This window comes from Diospyros lotus, chromosome 5, assembly GCF_014633365.1.
Source record: "Diospyros lotus cultivar Yz01 chromosome 5, ASM1463336v1, whole genome shotgun sequence".
Lineage (NCBI taxonomy): Eukaryota > Viridiplantae > Streptophyta > Magnoliopsida > Ericales > Ebenaceae > Diospyros > Diospyros lotus.
In genome coordinates, this window is record NC_068342.1 from 32,617,764 (window position 1) to 32,636,786 (window position 19,023).

Consider the following 19,023-nt stretch of genomic DNA (forward strand, 5'->3'; position numbering starts at 1 on the left):
AAATATAAAATATATTTAACATTATTTTAATTTTTTATTTTTTTTAACATATGCATGTGGGGTCCATTCAAAATATTTTAAAATATCAAATGACATGTCACGTCAGCGAGTCTTGAACGCCGACGAATTAGACCCAAATCATAGATAAAATTACAACTAATTGATCAAATCGAGATTTTATTATCAAAATTAAAATTTTTAGATAAAATCGTAAAAACGCGAAAAGATTTAGATTTTTTGTATTAATAAGCCTATTTTATTTATACATGTACATGTGAGGCCCATTTAAAATATTTTTAAAATGTCAGATGGCATGCCACATTAGTAGGTCTTGGATGCTGATGAACCACATCTGGATCATGGATAAAATTGTAATCAATTAATTAAATTAAGATATTATTATTAAAATTAAAAACTTTTAAATAAAATCACAGACATGTGAAAAGATTTAAATTTTTTATATTAATAGCCCTTTATAAAATAAAGAAAGAGATTAAACGCGGTCAAAACGTGCGCGAACACCCTATCACAATTAGAGTGTGTTTGATTGCACACATTTTTTATGAAAAATATGTAATTATTATACATTTTATATGTAAAATAATCAAATACTCTTAATTTTTTCATGAAAAAATATATATGGTACAACCATTTAAAAGTTCTTTCCATGAAATTTATTTTTTAAGGGGGTGAGATGGTTTTTGTTTTCTAGACAATATTATCTAGAATTAAATTTTAGATAATGCAATCAAACACAACTTTAGTGAATTAGCATAAATGCAACTTTAGTGAATTAGCAGAAATGCCTACCCGCCTGTGTCCGGCCCCAGGAGAGGTCCAATTTTAGAGCCATCCCTTACTACTAACAATTAGTAACTTAGCCTAATTTTGAATTAATTTATACATGGATAAACTGTCACCGCCCACATGTTTGTTTTACTTCCGTAGAAAAAACAAGGAAAATTCAGTAACAATCTAAATATATAAAGATGACATTAAAATTAGAAAAGAGAAAAAATATATTACTAAAATAATAAACAGAACAGAATTCAGAGAAGGGTTCCAATTATGACATCAGACTATATATCCGGGCGTTCTCCCTGGTTTCCTGGTACTGGCAGCGGTATATCCATCCTCCCACAGTTTCCGTGCCTCATCTTCTCAAACCGAAACACTACTTCGTTCTGGACACAACAGTGAGAGAAAGTGAGAGAGAGAATGGCGAAGTCCGATCCACAGCCCCGGGGCTTCGAGCACCTGCCGGTGGCGCTGTTAGCGACGATAATGACGAAACTGGATGTGCCTTCGATATGCTCACTCGCATGCACTTGCAGGACCTTCAAGGCCTGCGCTTCTCAATTGCTCTCTTTCCTCCCTTCCTTCCACCTCCTCGTAACCACCGCCTCGCCGATCACCGTCTTTCCTCCATATCTACTCTCTTGACTTTGATCTAACTGGAGTTTCTTCTAAATTATGTATATTCGCAGGACATTTCGCCATCAATCGGTTTGTTGAGGCCTTTGTTGCCTCCAAACCCTTGCCTTCGAACTCTCAAGCTTAATTGCTCTCGCCTGGATGATTCAGCCATCGATTTTTTCATCCGGCCTTCTCTTCACGAGATTTCTCTCCTCAATTGCGCCGATTTGGGCGGCCGCCTTCTCTTCGAGATCGGAGCACGCTGCAAACATCTCAGGTTTGTCCTCGTCTAATTTGTTTCCTCTTGCATTTTTTTTTTGTTTAATTTCCATAAATTTCAACGGCCGAATTTCATGTTGTTGCTTTGAACCGTGAATCTCAAACTTGATTTTTTTGGTTATATGGTGCCAAGTGATATTGTTATTAGCTTTGTGCTTCCACTATTTTTCTTCAGGTCTCTATACTTGAGTTCCTTGGCGGAGAAAAGGGGGCGGTCGATTCATGTTTCTGATCTTGAGGAGCTGTTAAGTGGTTGCTCTGACTTAGAAGTAAGGTTTTTCATTACGAAAATATTAAGGATTGATTTTAACTTTTGATTCGGTGGTTTGGAGTTTGTTAAGTGCTAGAGCAGATTGCTTATATCAATCTCCTTATTTGGATTGAATGTGTTGAAGCAAAATTGTGTTTAAATGACATCTAGAAGACACCAGGGTTTACTTGTGATACACTGCACTAAATATTCTTTCTCTCCTTACTGGACCATATATTTTCTTATACAATTGGTCAGCCTCAGCCTCAGCTTTTCTGTTAAGATGACATTTGAGAATACTTTTTTTTTTAAGTGACATTTGAGAATACTTGAAAGAAGTTGTTAATAATTAACAATTGTTTACCTAGTAAATTGTTACTAGGTAAGCAAATAGTTTATTCACAACTAGAACCATGCTTCAAAACTAAGATACAATGCCATCTACACTGAACTCATGTTTTGATTGCAGCACTTCTCATACTGCCACTCTTAAAGATAAATTAAATGACCATTATTCAGTGAAACATTTACAAGCTTTATTTGAAAATTTACTAAGTTACTTGTAGAACTAAAGTAATATAAGTCAGAAGATTGTGCACTCCTTTTATGTGTCTGTATTATAAGTCTATCCCTTTGCAAAGTAAAGAACATATTTTCTTAGGATGTGTGCAAGCAAAGGACATTTATGTGGTATCTAATCACTAATTGAAGAATATTAAGTTCCCAGGATCTGATGTTGGGTCTGGCGTCAACACCATGAAGTCATATTTTTGGTTCAATTTAGCAGTTGTGTGATTTTTGTTGATATCTCATTGTAAAAACAACTGTTGTTTGATACATTATGATCTCTTGTTCTGATCTTTATATTTAACTTTTTGAATCCTTTACATCTGTACAGCATAGCTACAATATAGTAAATACCAGTAAAGGTACTGATCATTAGTGTACCTTGACCTAAGAAGAGGGTCTCTGCCTATTAAATTGCAAAAAGACGTCAAGGTGTTTGATCTACCACCTGAGTAGTGGTTTACAGCAATCATAAAAAATGCAATGAAATTGAGGGAGAGTAGTGGTGCAGGTTGGGAAATGAATTGGAACAGCACTCCAACTTTAGTGTCTCCATTGAGTTTCTTTTCCATCTAACATGGTAGTACCTGGCAGTGCAAACTAGTATAATATGGTAAGATGCTGTATTGATGTCCCAATGAATGGTGCGGGAATGAATGGACCTCTATGGTTCTCCAATCCTGGTTCTTGATTTCAAAAAATCTAGTAAAATCTTGGTTTGTAAGGGACTGCATATTGTCTAAATTAACCATGGTAAGACCTATGGTTGTACAGAGGATATGAGTTTATATGGATTTGCCCTATCAGAGTGGGATAATGAAATCCGAAAACAAACATGGATTTATTAAGCAAGTTGTTTTATGCCATACGACCAAATTGTAACCACCTCTTTAAAGAATGTCGGCTGTAAAGTTTTGTCTCATTCATCACTTTAACATGGCTGCTTGGTTATTAAGTATGCAGTTTTATTCCACGTGACCAGAATATAACTACCTCTTTAGAGAGTGTTGGCTGCAAAGCTTTGTCGTTATTCAATACTTTAATATGGTTCCCTGGTTATGTAACACACAGGCGGCAGTCTTCAACCACTCCACTGATTCAGGACCGTGAACTAAGATTGCATTACCATGTGCCCTCTTCAAAATATCGTGTGCTCTGAATGTACCCTCTTGTCTAGCTGGCCATAATTGATTGGCTGGCTTGCATGAATGGGAATTTGAGGACCGTTGTTCAAAATTGAAATAAACCAAAGTCTTTTGGTTCATTTGTAACACATGATAGTTTGACTCTAGCCTAATTTGGGAATATTCAAGATTGGCTTGTCTGGGGTTCAGCCTTAATTCAACCTGATCTAAACCATGGGACCACTGACCAGTAAACTCACAAGTAATTGACTTGGGACCATATGAATGTGTGCATCAAGTTTTGTTGACTGTGACTGTTGAAGGGATTAAATATGGGCTTTCATGGTTTTTTTATAATAATTCTTGTAGGATATCTCCTTTTACCCTGTTTTAGGAAATGGAGGTATAAAATAGTTTAGTTCTGTTTTCTTCCTTTTGGGAGCCTTTTATTTCCAATTTTCTCACTAAAATACTTTTCTCTCTTATTGTAGATGGTGGAGGGCATTTGGTGTAAATTTTTTCCACATTGTTGTTTTGCATGGGTTTGTATTTTATATGTGACTTTTAAGAGTCAATTAACATTATGAATGTTGTGCCACTAACCCTAACTCAGTCAGGATAAGATGCAATTCATGATGATGAAATATTTCTCATTGATAGAATAACACTAAAGCCTTCAGGATAGAAATGAATCATATTTTCACAGGATGTGTTTTTAGAAACTTCTTTCCTATTATTTGGTCACATTTGGTAAATATACTCCATAACTGCATGAGGCAAGGTGTAAAGGGCTCAGTTAGCAAGGATTTATGTGAAGCTCCTATTTTTTTTCTAACCATCCTCAGGATTGTGATATATATCTGAACGGTAAGACTTGTTATTCAATAATTAATCTTAAAGATATGAAACTAGTAGCAGGAAATTGAGATGAGTGTCTTCACTAACTATTCCTGGAAATTTATGTGGATGTCAAGAAGAAAAGTTTGTAGCTTAGTGAACCTTGAATCCATGATTATAAGGCCCTTCAAACTTGGTTTGAAGGTGGTCTTCAAGTTGTGAAGGTAGCTTTACTTTTTGAGACAGATTTGCTTTTGAATACATATTTAACTCTCTGATACACTGCTCAAAATTTTGAATATATTAGTGACTAGAAATGAGAAAGTCATGGGGGCAGCATTAGAGTGTTAGAATTGATCCTGCCTGCTCCTACTAGGCCTTCTAGATGAAACAGTCAAGTCATCGCCACATGTTTTGCTAGTTTGAGGGTGGGCAGTACTGAATGCAATGCATGAAAGATATATGCAGGTAGAAGGTAATACTTATCATCCATGTTTTAATTGGAATTGTAAATTATTAGTCCAACAGTTGTTCCTAGCTAGCAAAGGTAACCTTTCCAAATATTAAACATGATTACTATTTCAAAATTAAAGTGAAGCACACTTCCTTGCATGTTAATCAAGTAAAAGTAGATATTACTTATATATATTATGCTTGTCAAGTGTATACACAATCTATAATTCTGCAAACTGCAATAATGCTAACTTATCATTTTGTATTAGTGATAAATTTGAAGCAGAGGGAAAGCTTCATTCAAATACTATCCTTCCCCAACCCCTGCAAAGTCGGGAGGCTCATGCACTTGGCACACACCCTTTAGTGATAAATTTGAGGGAAAAATTAAAAAAATATAAAAAAATAAAAAAATATAAAAACTTGTGCTTGGAAATATAAAAACTTGTGCTTTTCCAATTAAGTGATAAATTTTAATTTCAACTGAAATTGCATGACGACTCTATAAAATTAGTATTTGTTGCTGTAAACCTAGCAATTTAGATATTTCCACATATGGCATGTAACTGGTATTGGTGCTTCTAAAGGATTGTTGTGTTCTCATTAGACATTTTTTGAAATTGACACTTATAGACAGTGTTCCCTTTCCAAACACTCTTGAATGTCTCCTAATTGGTTAATGCATTAAATAATTTCACTATTTCAGAATTGTGGTGACATATTTTAGCGGTTCCTAGCATGACCTACATTCTGAATCTCTCAATTGGGACAAAAGTTTAGCATTCTTGGTATTAAAGCATTTTTGGAAAGACTGCATCATATGCATAACTAACATGAAAGAGAGCAATAAAATCTGAGATAGGAAGATAATATATGTAGGATACAAAGGCTGTAGTAGCAAAACAATAGAAGTATGCATGGTATACATGTATTTAGGGCTGGCAATGAGCCGAGCTACTCGTGAGCTGGTTCAAGACTCGACTCGAAAATTGGCTCAATAAGCTAGCTCATGATACAAATGAGTCAAGTTTGAGCTCAAATATTTGGCTCATTTAGTAAATGAGCCGAGCTTGAGCTACCATTAGCTGGACTCATTTGGCTCACGAGCCAGCTCGATATACTTATATATATATAAATATATTAAATAAAAAAATATTTATTACTTAATACTCAATAATATAAATATATACTTAATAATTTTATAAATATATTATTTAAATATATATTATATATATCGCATATATTATTTAAATATATATTATATATATCGTATATATTATTTAAATATATATTATATACATAAAAGTAAGGTAACAGTCAATTTCGAGTCGAGCTAAGCCAGCTCGTAGTCATCATCGAGCCGAGCTATGAGCCAAACTAAAATCAATCGAGCTGAGCTCAAGCTGGGCCTAGCTCGGCTCAGCTCGACTTATTGCCAGCCCTACATGTATTTATAGAAATTCATCTTCCACATTTGCAATTTTGTCTATTTAACTTAAAATTGTGATTCTAAGTAGGCATATTTAAGTAATAACATGCTTTTTCTCATACAACATACTGAAAAGTATGTAAATATATCAACATATTGTAGTCTCTTTGCTGTATTCATATGTGTAAGGGTTTTCCAATTAAATGCATCCATATTATGTATTGTCCATTCCCCCTTTCAAGACTATGCCACACGCTGTTGTATGCTGCTTGGATATTGATGTTTTGTTTTCTATTGCACTTTGCTTTTTAGTTAAATATAATACAAACTTAGTTTTGGAAGTTGATTAGGGGCACTAATAGAGAAGCAAGCAAAAATCACCTTCAAAAACCTGTTTATAATCTCAAATCTGAAGCCTACGTGAAGGGAAATGACCTGTTCCTCATCTTTCTTGCATTTACCTACTCATTTCATGTGTATTACTGCATGTATAATGATGACATATGCTAAAGTTTTACAAAAAATCTCCCTTTGCAAACTTACTAACTTGTGTGATCATGTCATATGCTGAATAAAGTACTCCCAGGGTTTGTATGTTAAATGCTTTTGGCTTTAGATGCTTTCAGGATGTTTAGGACACCTCCTTGCAAATTTGTCTATTGCAATTTTTCTTGTGATTTGTTATTCTTATTGTTTCTATTAAATAAGATAAGTAAGGAGGTATTAGTGTAATTATTTTTAAATACATGTATGTATATATATGTGCTTGTACTATATACTTGTAGAATAATACATACAGTTTATTTTTTATTCACATAACATAATGGTATTAGAGTCCTCCAAACCCTAAGTTGACCCTAGCTGCCGTCAATTGAGGCCATCACTGCCGGTCGCTTCGCCTGCCGTCACCATCACCGCCGATCACTTCATCCGCCGTTGGTTTTGCTGGTCATGTGGTCGTTTCCTTGATATTGCGGCCTCTCCTTCTCCAGATCCGACCATCTTCTTCCGGCTGCCCCCAGATCTCGCCTTGCCGTCGCTGCGCCTGTCCAGATCTGGCCATCCTCAGGCGACTACCCCCAGATCTCGTCCTCGCCTTCGCCGTGCCTGTCTAGATCCGGCTATCCTTAGGCGACCCTAGAACTGGCTGTCAGTCTTTAAATCCAGTGACTCTTAGCTTCAACTTCTGTGCGCCTAGATCTGCCGTTGTTCCAGATTTGTTCTTCCTTCTCTTTAGTCGTGCAATCCAACCTGCTCCAGATCTGTTGTTTTTTCCGCATCATGTCTTCATCTCCAGCTCATTCTTCATCCACAAGCTACTCCACCATGTCCACACCTGTAACCATTCCTCATTTTTCGAGCACACCAGTTATTACCACGGAGAAGTTGAATGGACAGAATTATTCCGCTTGGTCATCTGCAGTTGAAATTTGGTTTCTTGACCATGACCTTGAGGATCATTTATCAAAGACTATTTCAACTGTTCCTGAGGGCGATCAACCTCTTTAGCGGAAGGTGGATGCTCAGTTATTGAGTTTATTATGGCAGACCATTGAGTTGACCTTGATGCCGATATTTTGACCTCTTTGGTAGTGTAGCGCCTTATGGACTCGGGCTCGTGAGTTGTATACTAGTGATATCACTTGTATTTATGATGTGATTGGTGTTTTGTTCAATTTACGACAGGCCGATTTGGATATGACCACGTATTTGGGTAAGCTTCAAGCTTCTATTACCGATTTTAATGAGTTGATGCCCTTTGATACCGATATCAAGAAACAACAGCAACAGCGTGATCAAATGTTTACTATCCTCTGTCTTCATGGAATTCGATCGGAGCTTGACTCAGTTAAGACACAGATTCTCGGCAGTGCTTCTCTCCCTCCTCTGATAGAGGTATTTGCCAGGCTACTAAGAGCCTTTTCTTTTATTGCTGATCGTGGCATGTTCGTACCTAGAGATCACTCCGCCCTTGTTACGACCCTAACTGATCATGGTCATTGTGGTGGTTGTTGGGGTGGTGGTCGTCCTCGGCCCCAGTGTTCCTATTGTAATCATCTTGGTCATACTAGAGAGACTTGCTATCGCCTACATGGTCGTCCACCTCACACAGCCAGTACTACTAACATGGTTGTGGGCGCTTCAGAGGGTCAGGCATCTATCACATCCAGTGATTCCTCACCAGTGACTATCTCCGAGGAGGAGTATACTCGGTTTCTTTAGTTCCGGGCAGCACAACAGGCTACTTCACTTGTCACATCTCGTGTTGACACTGATAACCCTACTACCTGCTTTACTAAGTCTTCATCTTCTCTTAGCCCATGGATCTTCGACTCCAGTGCCACCAATCACATGTCTGGTAATCGTTCGCTCCTATCTCATGTTCAAACTTTGTAGTCTCTACCTCCTATTACATTGGCTGATGGCTCTCAAGCCTCAGTCACCAGTATTGGCACCGTATCACCTCTTCCTACTTTACCATTATCATCTGTTTTACATTTACCACAATGTACCTTTAATTTGCTCTTTGTCAATCAACTCACTCGTAGTCTTAATTGCTTTAAAACCTTTTTGTCCGATTTTGTTCTTATGCAGGATCAGAGGACTGGACGAATGATTGGCACGAGGGCTTGAGTCTCACGGTCTCTACTATCTGTCTCTCCCTGCTTCTTCAGTGGCGTGCATGACGATAACTTCCCCACTACAAGTCCATTGTTGGCTGGGGCACCCATCTCTTCTTAATCTCAAGAAGATGGTTCCCAGTCTCTAGTATTTCTTCATAAGAGTGTGAGTTTTGTCAACTTGGGAAACATAGTCGTAGTTCTTTCCCAAGTAGAGTCAATAAACGTGCTAGTTCTCCTTTTTCAATAGTCCATTCAGATGTATGGGGTTCCAGTCATGTTAGTTTAAAAGACGATTTTCGTTATTTGTAACATTTATTGACGATTTCTCTCGAACTACATGGCTATATTTAACAAAAACGTGTTCAGAGTTATTTTCAGTCTTCACTACATTTTGTGCTGAAATTATAACAACCACAACAACATATCCAGCCTTTATCCCACTATGTGGGGTCGGCTACATGAATTCTAGACTTCCATGTATTTCTGTCTTTTGTCATATCTTCATTGAGGTCCATACACTTCATATCAAACTTTAATGTCTCTCCCAAAGTCTTCTTCGGTCTGCCTCTACCTCTTTTTTTGACTAATTGTTCCATTTCATCAACTTTCCTCACAGGAGCGTCTCTTGGTCTCCTTTTCACATAACCAAACCATCTTAGTCTAATCTCTCTCATCTTCTCCTCTATTGGCACTACTTCTACCTTATTACAAATAACTTAATTTCTAATTTTATCTTTTCTTGTATGGCCGTGCATCCATCTTAACATCCTCATCTCCGCTACACTCGTCTTTTGCTCATATTAGTATTTGACTGTCCAACATTCTGAGCCGTACAACAAAACTGGTCTTATAGCTGTCCTATAGAATTTTCCTTTCAATTTTAATGGGATTTTACCATCACATAACACCCCGATGCATTTTTCCATTTTAGCCAACCTGCCTTAATTCTATGTGTGACATCCTCGTGAATTTCTTCATCTTTTTGAATCACTGATCCCAAATATCGAAAATGATCTTTTCTTTGTAAGATTTGGTCTTCTAATTTTATTATAACGTCCCCCACTCTTGCATTCTTACTAAATTTACATTCCATATATTCTGTTTTCTTTTTGCTTAATTTAAATCCCTTAGATTCTAAATTGTTTCTCCATAACTCAAGCTTAGTGTTCACTCCTTCTTTTGTTTCATCCACCAACACTATGTTGTCTGTAAATAGCATACACCATGGCACCTCTGTCTGAATATCTTTAGTGAGTTCATCTATTACTAAAGTAAATAAGTATGGACTTAGTGCAGAACCCTGATGCAATATTATTGTAATTTTAAACGGTTCAGTATCCCCTCCACATGTTCTGACTCTTGTCTCTGCACCATGATACATGTCCTTAAGGGCTTGTATATAGGCTATTCGAACTCATTTATTCTTTAAAACCCTCCATAATACTTCTCTAGGGACCCTATCATAGGCCTTTTCTAGATCTATAAACACTATATGTAGGCCCTTCTGATGCTCCCGATACCTTTCCATTAGGCGTCTCAATAGGTATATAGCTTCCATTGTTGACCTACCAGACATGAAACCAAACTGATTTTTCGAGACCTCTGTTTCTTTTCTGAGCCTCTGCTTTATTACTCTCTCCCAGAGTTTCACGGTATGGCTCATTAACTTAATTCCTCTGTAATTTTTACAGTTTTGAACATCTCCTTTGTTCTTATATATAGGAACCAAAGTACTCTTCCTCCACTCATCTAGCATCTTTTTTGATTTAAGAATTGCGTTAAATTAGTTTACATTATAACACAGTTTAATTTGCCTATCCGTGTTTTTCGTAGTGATAATGCTCTTGAATATTTGTCTCTCCCCTTTAGTTCTTATATGTCATCTAATGTGATTCTTCACCAAACTTTGTGTCCTGGAACCGCCACAACAAAATGGGGTAGCTGAACGCAAGAATCATCATTTAATTGAGACAACCCGCATGCTTCTTCTTCATATGCATGTTCCACTTCAATACTGGGGTGATGATGTCTTAATTGCATGTTACTTAATTAACTGTATGCCATCTTCTATCCTTAATGATTAGATTCCTCATTCCATTATTTTTCCTCAAGTTGGCTTATATTCTCTTCCTCCTTGTATCTTTGGGAGTACTTGCTTTGTTCACCATCTTGCCCCAGGTCATGATAAGTTATCCGTTCGTTTTGTCAAATGTGTTTTTCTGGGTTATTCTCGCCTTCAGAAGGGGTATCGTTGCTACTCTCCTCAATTAACTCGATATTTTGTTTCAACGAATGTTACCTTCTTTGAGTCATCTCCTTGTTTCCCTTATTTATCTGAGGTCTCCGAGTCTGTGTCTGTTGGGTTACCTTTGCCTGTCCCTTTTCTTGACCTTACATCATCTCCATCTCCAACGTCTTCACCATCTCCACCATCCTTTGCCTCTCGCCCTGATCTCCTTGATCTTCAGGTCTATCAACGGCATCCACAACTCATGGCCCAACTAGCACCGACTGTCGTCGCTAGTCCGAGGGAGTCGTCTCCTAACTCATCCCCTATGCTGATTCGTTCTTCCTCCTCTGGTCTGTCGCCTTCACCTTTTGATCTAACTTACTTATTGCTCTTTATAAAGGTACTCGCCATCCCATTTCCCATTTTGTTAGCTATGATTCTTTGTCCTCTGGATATTCTGCTTTTATTTCTTCTTGATCTTCTGTTTCTCTTCCTAAATCTGTTCCCGAAGCTCTTTCCCATCCAGGGTGGCGGGCTGCTATGGTCGAAGAAATGTTTGCCTTAATTCCACTGGGACTTGGTACCTCTTCCCAAGGGTAAGTTTACTGTTGGTTGTCGTCGGGTTTATACTGTTAAAGTTGACCTTGATGGCCAGATTGATTGTCTTAAGGCTCGCCTTGTTGCCAAAGGATACACTCAAGTTTTTGGTCTTGATTATGGCGATACATTTTCTCATGTTGCTAAGATCTCCTTCGTTCACCTTTTCTTGTCCCTTGTTGCTATGTTTCACTAGCCTCTTCATCAACTGGACATCAAAAATGCCTTTCTCCATGGTGATTTACAAGAGGAGGTGTATATGGATCAATCTCCTGGCTTTGTTGCTTAGGGGGAGTCTGGGCTAGTGTGTCGCCTTCAAAAATCTTTATACGGTTTAAAACAGTCTCCTCGAGTTTGGTTTGGTCGATTTAATTCAGCTATTCTTGAGTTTGGGTTAATTCAAAGTGAAGCTGATCATTCTATTTTTTATCGTTCCCAGTTTGACCGCCACATTCTTCTAGTGGTATATGTTGATGATATAGTATTTATAGGAGATGATGGTGTTGGTATCACTGAATTGAAGGCACATCTTCACCAACACTTTCAGACTAAGGATCTGGGTCCTTTGAGATATTTTTTGGGTATTGAGGTAGCTCGGTCAAAATAAGGCATCTATATTTCTTAAAGGAAGTATGCCTTGGATATGCTAAAGAAGACAGGATTGCTTGGATGTAAGCCTACAGATACCCCTATGGATCCAAATATCTGGCTGTTACCGAGACAAGGGGAGTCTCTTTTTGATCCTGGGTGCTACTATCGACTAATTGATAAACGTAGGTTGCGTTCTCTTTGCGTTTTCAATTTACATTTTGAGTTTTAAATTGATTTTCAGTTTTTTGTTTTGATAGTTTATTTTTAGAAAATCGAAAACATGTTCTTTTTGTTATTTTAAAAAACTATTTTTTAAAACAGAAAATTAGAAAATGCGTTTACTTTAGAATTTGAGAAAAATTATTTTATTCAATGAATTTGATTATTAAATGATAAAATTAACTCTTTTTAATAAAATTTTACTATTAAAACAAAATAATAAATTTGATTAATAAGTTGTTGGTATCTGAGTGATAATTTATATTAAATATTATTATACATAATATGTGTAATACACTTAATAATATACTATATGTTATCCTATATTTTTAATTATAATATAGATATACTATATTTTTTAAATTTTAATTAAATATATAATTTTATTTTTAAAATTTGAGAATATTTTTTTTTCTTTTTTTCCTTCTTTTTTTTTTCCTTTTATTTTTTAGAGCCAAAACATGAAAAATGGATTGTGTTTTTCATGTTTTAGATTTAGAGATTGTTTTGGCTGAAAACAACCAAAACAACATTTTGTTGTTTTGTTTTTTCTTTATAATTTTTTTTTCTTATTTTCAAAAATGTATTTTTGAAAATGATAAAGTAAACGCATTTTTATTATTTTAGAAAACTGAAAACTAAAAATTGCCTGAAAACAATAAAGAGAACGCAGTTTTAGATTTTCTTTACAATTTTTTTTTCTTGTTTTCGAAAATGTATTTTTGAAAATGACATAGTAAATGTATTTTTATTATTTTAGAAAATTAGAAACTAACAAGAAAGAGAACGCAACCTTAATTACCTCACAGTCATTCGTCTTGATATTTCATTTGTTGTGAGTGTGGTAAGTCAGTTATTGGATTCATCTTGTGACAGTCACTGGGATGCAGTGATCCGTATTCTTCGGTATATTAAGACTACCCCTGGTCGGGGTGTATTGTATCAAAATCATGGGCACAATTAGAAGTGTGATAAGTTAGTTATTGGATTCACCTTGTGACAGTCACTGGGATACAGTGATCCGTATTCTTCGATATATTAAGGTTATCTTTGGTCGGGGTATATTGTATCAAAATCACGGCCACAGTCAAATTGTGGGATATACAGATGTTGATTGGGCAGGATCACCTAGCGACAGGAGATCCACGTCTGGATATTGTGTATTTGTGGGTGGAAACCTAGTCTCTTGGAAAAGTAAGAAGCAAACTGTTGTCGCCAAATCTAGTACAGAGGCTGAATACAAGGCAATGGCCGTAACAACATGTGAGCTAGTGTGGTTGAAACAATTAATTGATGAGTTAGGAGTTACGCAGGTTAAGTCTATGTCATTGGTTTGTGACAACCAAGCTGCAATGCATATTGTTTCTAATCCTGTGTTGCATGAGAGAACCAAGCATATTGAAATTAATTGCCATTTTGTTAGAGAAAAAATGCTCTTTGGGGATATAATTACAATATATGTGGGTTTCAACGATCAACCGTTTGATTTACTCACCAAGTCGCTTAGAGGGTCTTGTATAAATTATATTTGTGCCAAACGGGGCATGCTCAATATATATGCTTCAGCTTGAGGGGAGAGTGTTAAATAAGATAAGTAAGGGATATTGGTATAATTATTTTTAAATACATATATGCATGTATATGTGCATGTACTGTATACTCGTGAAATAATACATACAGTTTATTTTTTATTCACATGACATAACAGTTTCTTTTACTGTTCTTCCCCCTCTTTCCTTAATCTATTCTAAGTTTCTTTGTATTCTCAATGTATTTTCTGCAGTCATTGGTCCTGATGCTTGACATGTCTATACTTATTCGGCATAATTTTGCGCGTGTTTGGGCTTCAGCTTCTGCAAAACTCAGTTCTCTTGAGATTGGGTTTATATCTTCTGTAATGGTGACCGAAATGTTAAGCCCAACTGTTGGACCCCATCAGTCATCAAATCATATGAAGGCATCCGTGTTGCCTGGACTGGGGAAATTGTGCCTTTCAGTAGATTATATTACTGATACTATGGTCAGTACAATATCTAAAAATCTTAACTGTTTAACCCATTTGGATCTTCGAGATGCACCAATAATTGAACCTACAGTTGCATTTGATCTCACTAATGTTGGCATTCAGCATATCAATCCCCATGGGAAGTTAAAACATCTTTCCCTTGTCCGGAGCCAGGAGTTTGTTATCAGCTTCTTTAGGCGAGTTAATGATCTTGGGATACTCATGTTGGCTGACAGATCCTCAAGCATGGAAAGTATACGTCTTGGTGGCTTCTGTCGAGTTACGGATACTGGTTTTAGGACCATCCTACATTCTTGCACAAAGTTATACAAGTTTAAGGTTTCCTTTGGGAATCAACTAACTGATTTGGTATTTCATGATATCTCAGCTACTTCACTCAGTCTAATGGATGTTAGCTTACGATGGTGCGGTCTCCTGACAAATTATGCAACTGTGCTCTTAGCATCCAACATGGATCTTAGTATCCTTGATTTGAGGGACTGCAGGAGCCTTGGGGATGATTCAGTTAGAGCCATCAGCACTCTTCCCAAGTTGAAGACCTTACTATTAGATGGTACTGATACAAGTGATGTGGGATTGTCATATCTGAGAGAGAGGGTGAGAAGTTCATTAATTTCTTTGTCTGTTAGAGGTTGCAAGAGACTTACAGACAGGTTCATCTCTCTCTTGTTTAATGGCTCTTCTAAGCCAGTGCTGCGACAACTGGACCTATCAAATGTTCCCAACCTTTCTGATGACGGTGTGCTTTTACTTGCAAAAAGTCGTGTTCCTTTTACTGAGCTCCGGATGAGACAATGTCCACTGATAGGTGATACTTCAGTTATGGCTTTAGCTTCAATGCAGGTTGGTGAGGATTGGTGCCATGGAAATAGCTTAAGGTTGTTGGATCTTTATAACTGTGGTGGGATTACACAGCTTTCATTCCGGTGGCTGAAGAAGCCGTACTTTCCAAGGTTGAGATGGCTAGGAGTGGCAGGGAATGACAGAGACGTGGTAGATGCTTTGGCAAGAAGTAGACCATTCTTAAATGTATCATGGCGCGGTGAGGAGTTGGGTACTAGCCAATGGGATACATCTGATATAACATTCCTGCTTGACTATGAAGAAATTGATGAACTTGAGCAGTGGCTTCTTGAAGGCGATTACACAAGCAATGATGAGGAGATGGAGGAGGAGGCCGCGGTAGAAGAAGAAGACGATGACGAAGAAGAAGAAGAAGAAGAAGATGATGCTGATGCTGATGCTGAGTAAGGTTGGTGAGCTTGCATGATTCCAAATTTTACATTAATCTGTTAATTTTATGCTTTTAATCTGTGTATATAATTGTAGTATAGCTTAAAACTGTTGTGCTTGTGTTTTAAGACTAAACATCTGAGAAGATCAATGTTTTGACTGTAATTTTTTTTTTTTTTTTGGGTTGTAAATGACTGTAATTTTAAGCTGTGTGGTTTGTATCAAGTGCCCATTGCGTCTAGCGTAGCAAATTAATCTTACTGGAACCCCCCCAAATCCTATCCTATTTTTCTATTTAGAAATGCTCATCCCTCTTTAAAGTCTCTTCAAAAAATAAAAGCATTAAGCTAGGTATAATATATAGAATATTTGTGCAAAATTTTCATGTAGAATGCTGCGACTCAATCATGTTTGTTTGTTAATTATCACGTCATTTTTACAAGATTTTTGTTTTGTTTTGTATAAAACATTAGTTATCAATCAGAATCGGCCCGAGGACCGGGCCTTTCGCAGATGGGGCTCATTTGTCGGCCTATGGCTTTTATGGGCCGAAGCACATCTCTGTTAATAGGACTTTGTTGCGGGATTTTTATGCGGATGAATAATGGAAAGACGTGGGCCTGTTTGAGAAAACAACAACAGCAGTTGTCTGTCTTTTCACGTCCTGGATGATGATGATGCTGCAGAACCACCACCTAAATCTAAAGAAAAATGAAATTAGGACATTTTTTGTCGGGTGGGCATCTCAGATGGGCCGAGATTTTCAGCTCCAAAATCATAATCCAAATCTAAGAGAGTCTCCCTCTACAATCATGTGTAGAGGGATGAATCGCTGAAATGGACCTCCCCATTTTGTTCATAGTCGTGCTTTAAACAAGAGTAATAATAATATATATCAAGCAGGGGCCGGCCGGCCGGCCGGGTTCATCTATTTAGGACCTTACCTTTCTTTAATATACTCGTTGTGATTCTTTCTTCTTTGCGAGTGTTTCCCTAATTTTTGTACTTCTTTCCCACGAAGTGCATATAAAAATTATTATTATGCAATTTGCATCTTTTAGTTATATATATATTACTATATTGTCTCTTCAATAGATTAATATCTGCATCTTCTTGTTTGTATTTCTTGCTGCAACGCATGCTTTTTTTTTTTGTTGTTGTTAATATTGTAATTTAGTAGATATGGTGGTGTGGTGTGGTGTTGGAAAGAGAACAAAAACCCATATTACAAACAAGATTAAGATTATATAAATTCTTCTCATGAGATGAGAACAAAGAAGAGGGTTCTTAAACAATTCATTGAACACAAACACAATACAAGAACGCAGTTAGTGTGAAAAATGTATATATCATTATTAATGTGTTCCTCCTCTTATAGCCTGCTTGAAATGAGGCAGAATGGCAACATTCAACGAACTTAAGAAGGCGTCTACATTCAATGAACCCTTTAATTGTCAAAAAAAAAAAAAACTGACTGACTGAGTATTTATTTATCAAGAGATCTATAAAAAAAAAAAAAAAAAAAACCAAGAGGCTTAGCCTAGAATGATTGAGAAATTAATATATATATATATATATATATATGGGGGAATTTAATATTGTGACAACCATGGGCGGAGCCACTGAGGCCCAGTGGGGGTAGTTTCCCCTACAGGGCTGGATTTTTTTTAAATTTTTTTTTATAATAATTTATTATTGGAAATAAAAAAAACAAGTATATAACTATCACAACATTTTTCATAATTTTATTTTTTTACAATAATAATGTAAAGAAAATAAAATATTAAAGAAAATTATGAAGCAAAGAAAGCAAGTATGGAAGAAATTTATATTGAAGAAAATGAACAAGTTAACAAAACAAGTATTGAGTAAATTGATATTGTACAACTTCTTATGAATCCCGAGTTAAGAATTCTAATAATGGATTACAATGTTAATTTTTGATATCAAATTAGAAAAGTATACTTGCAAAGAGGTCTGTGTCAGCTTTGAAATCAAGACGATTCATTTTATTTTGGTTCAATAAATTTGGTGATTGGTTGGAATATAATATAAGCAAAGATGTCGCATTTTACTTATACTGTTATCTTTTTAAAACAAATAATAAGGAATAAGGAGGTGATGATTCTTTTGTGAAAGAAGGGTTTAGTAATTTAAAAAAAAAAAAAAAAGATTTCAAGTTCATGTTGGAGATGCTAATAGTGTATATAATCAAACTCGAAACAATTGTGAAGACTTAATGAATCAAGAGTAAAATATTGAAACAGTTTTTTTCCGACAATTAGAACAAACATGGTATGATTATTGAATTTATTTGAATGTATAAATTGATTGTGTTCGATATTTTCTACGACAAGAACTACCATTTCGTGGTCATAATGAGTCTAAAGATTTAAATAATTAAGATAATTTTTTTGAACAATTGTAATTTATGGTATGAAAAGTCATAAAAAATAATTATAAAAAAAATTTATATTCTAATAATATTATTATTTTATTCTTAAAATTATATATATATTTATATTTAAATTCATGCCCCCGTTGAATCAAAATTCTATTCCGTCCCTCGTGACAACATGGTGGTGGTTGGTTGAACCCCACGTTTAGAAGGAGAGGAGGTACTCCCAGTCCAGCACAATCCAGAGACAGACAGCATCTTGCTTTTTTGCTCAGAAATATACATTAAACAAAGAAATTAAAAAAAGAAAGAAAGAAAATTAAAGTGTGGGTTTTGGATAAGATTGTGGGATTTGAATATGCACATGTCGTTGGTAAAGAGTGATCCTTAGGGGGCGACACCTCGGCCCGCCCATATCCTCCGCATATTCTAGCGCCTATTCCTACGGCGACCATTTTCCACTTCTTCGCTGGCAAAACCTTTGTTTTATTATTATTATTATTATTATTATATGTGACATCTTCTTCATCTCACGTTTCACCAGGCTTGGCTAAACCCGGCCTTTCCAACCCTCCAAAGGCCGCCTTGGAATAATATGCCGCTACTACTCCAATCGCCAGTCCCTACCTTCCCAGTTCCCACCCTTTCTCTGTTTATCGTCCTTGATCAACTCTTCTTCACACCATTATTGAAAATAAAAAAAAAAAAAATGACGAAATATAAGCTCCAATTTCATCTCCGGTTTAATTT

General features: G+C 36.2%; 1 protein-coding gene across 1 annotated transcript; it reads left to right on the plus strand.

The window, feature by feature from the left end:
• Nucleotides 1-1,101: 1,101 nt before the first annotated feature.
• LOC127801945 (F-box/LRR-repeat protein 10) lies at nucleotides 1,102-16,158 on the plus strand. The gene is made up of 4 exons (XM_052337492.1): nucleotides 1,102-1,392; nucleotides 1,488-1,693; nucleotides 1,871-1,964; nucleotides 14,400-16,158. The coding sequence occupies exons 1-4, from the start codon at nucleotides 1,219-1,221 to the stop codon at nucleotides 15,891-15,893; spliced, it is 1,968 nt and encodes a 655-aa protein (XP_052193452.1). The 5' UTR covers nucleotides 1,102-1,218; the 3' UTR covers nucleotides 15,894-16,158.
• Nucleotides 16,159-19,023: the final 2,865 nt, after the last annotated feature.

Coding starts and splice junctions, on each gene's coding strand:
- LOC127801945 (XM_052337492.1), top strand. CDS start 1,219: ATGGCGAAGTCCGATCCACAGCCCCGGGGCTTCGAGCACCTGCCGGTG. Junction 1,393..1,487: donor TCCCTTCCTTCCACCTCCTC/GTAACCACCGCC, acceptor GTATATTCGCAG/GACATTTCGCCATCAATCGG. Junction 1,694..1,870: donor GCACGCTGCAAACATCTCAG/GTTTGTCCTCGT, acceptor ATTTTTCTTCAG/GTCTCTATACTTGAGTTCCT.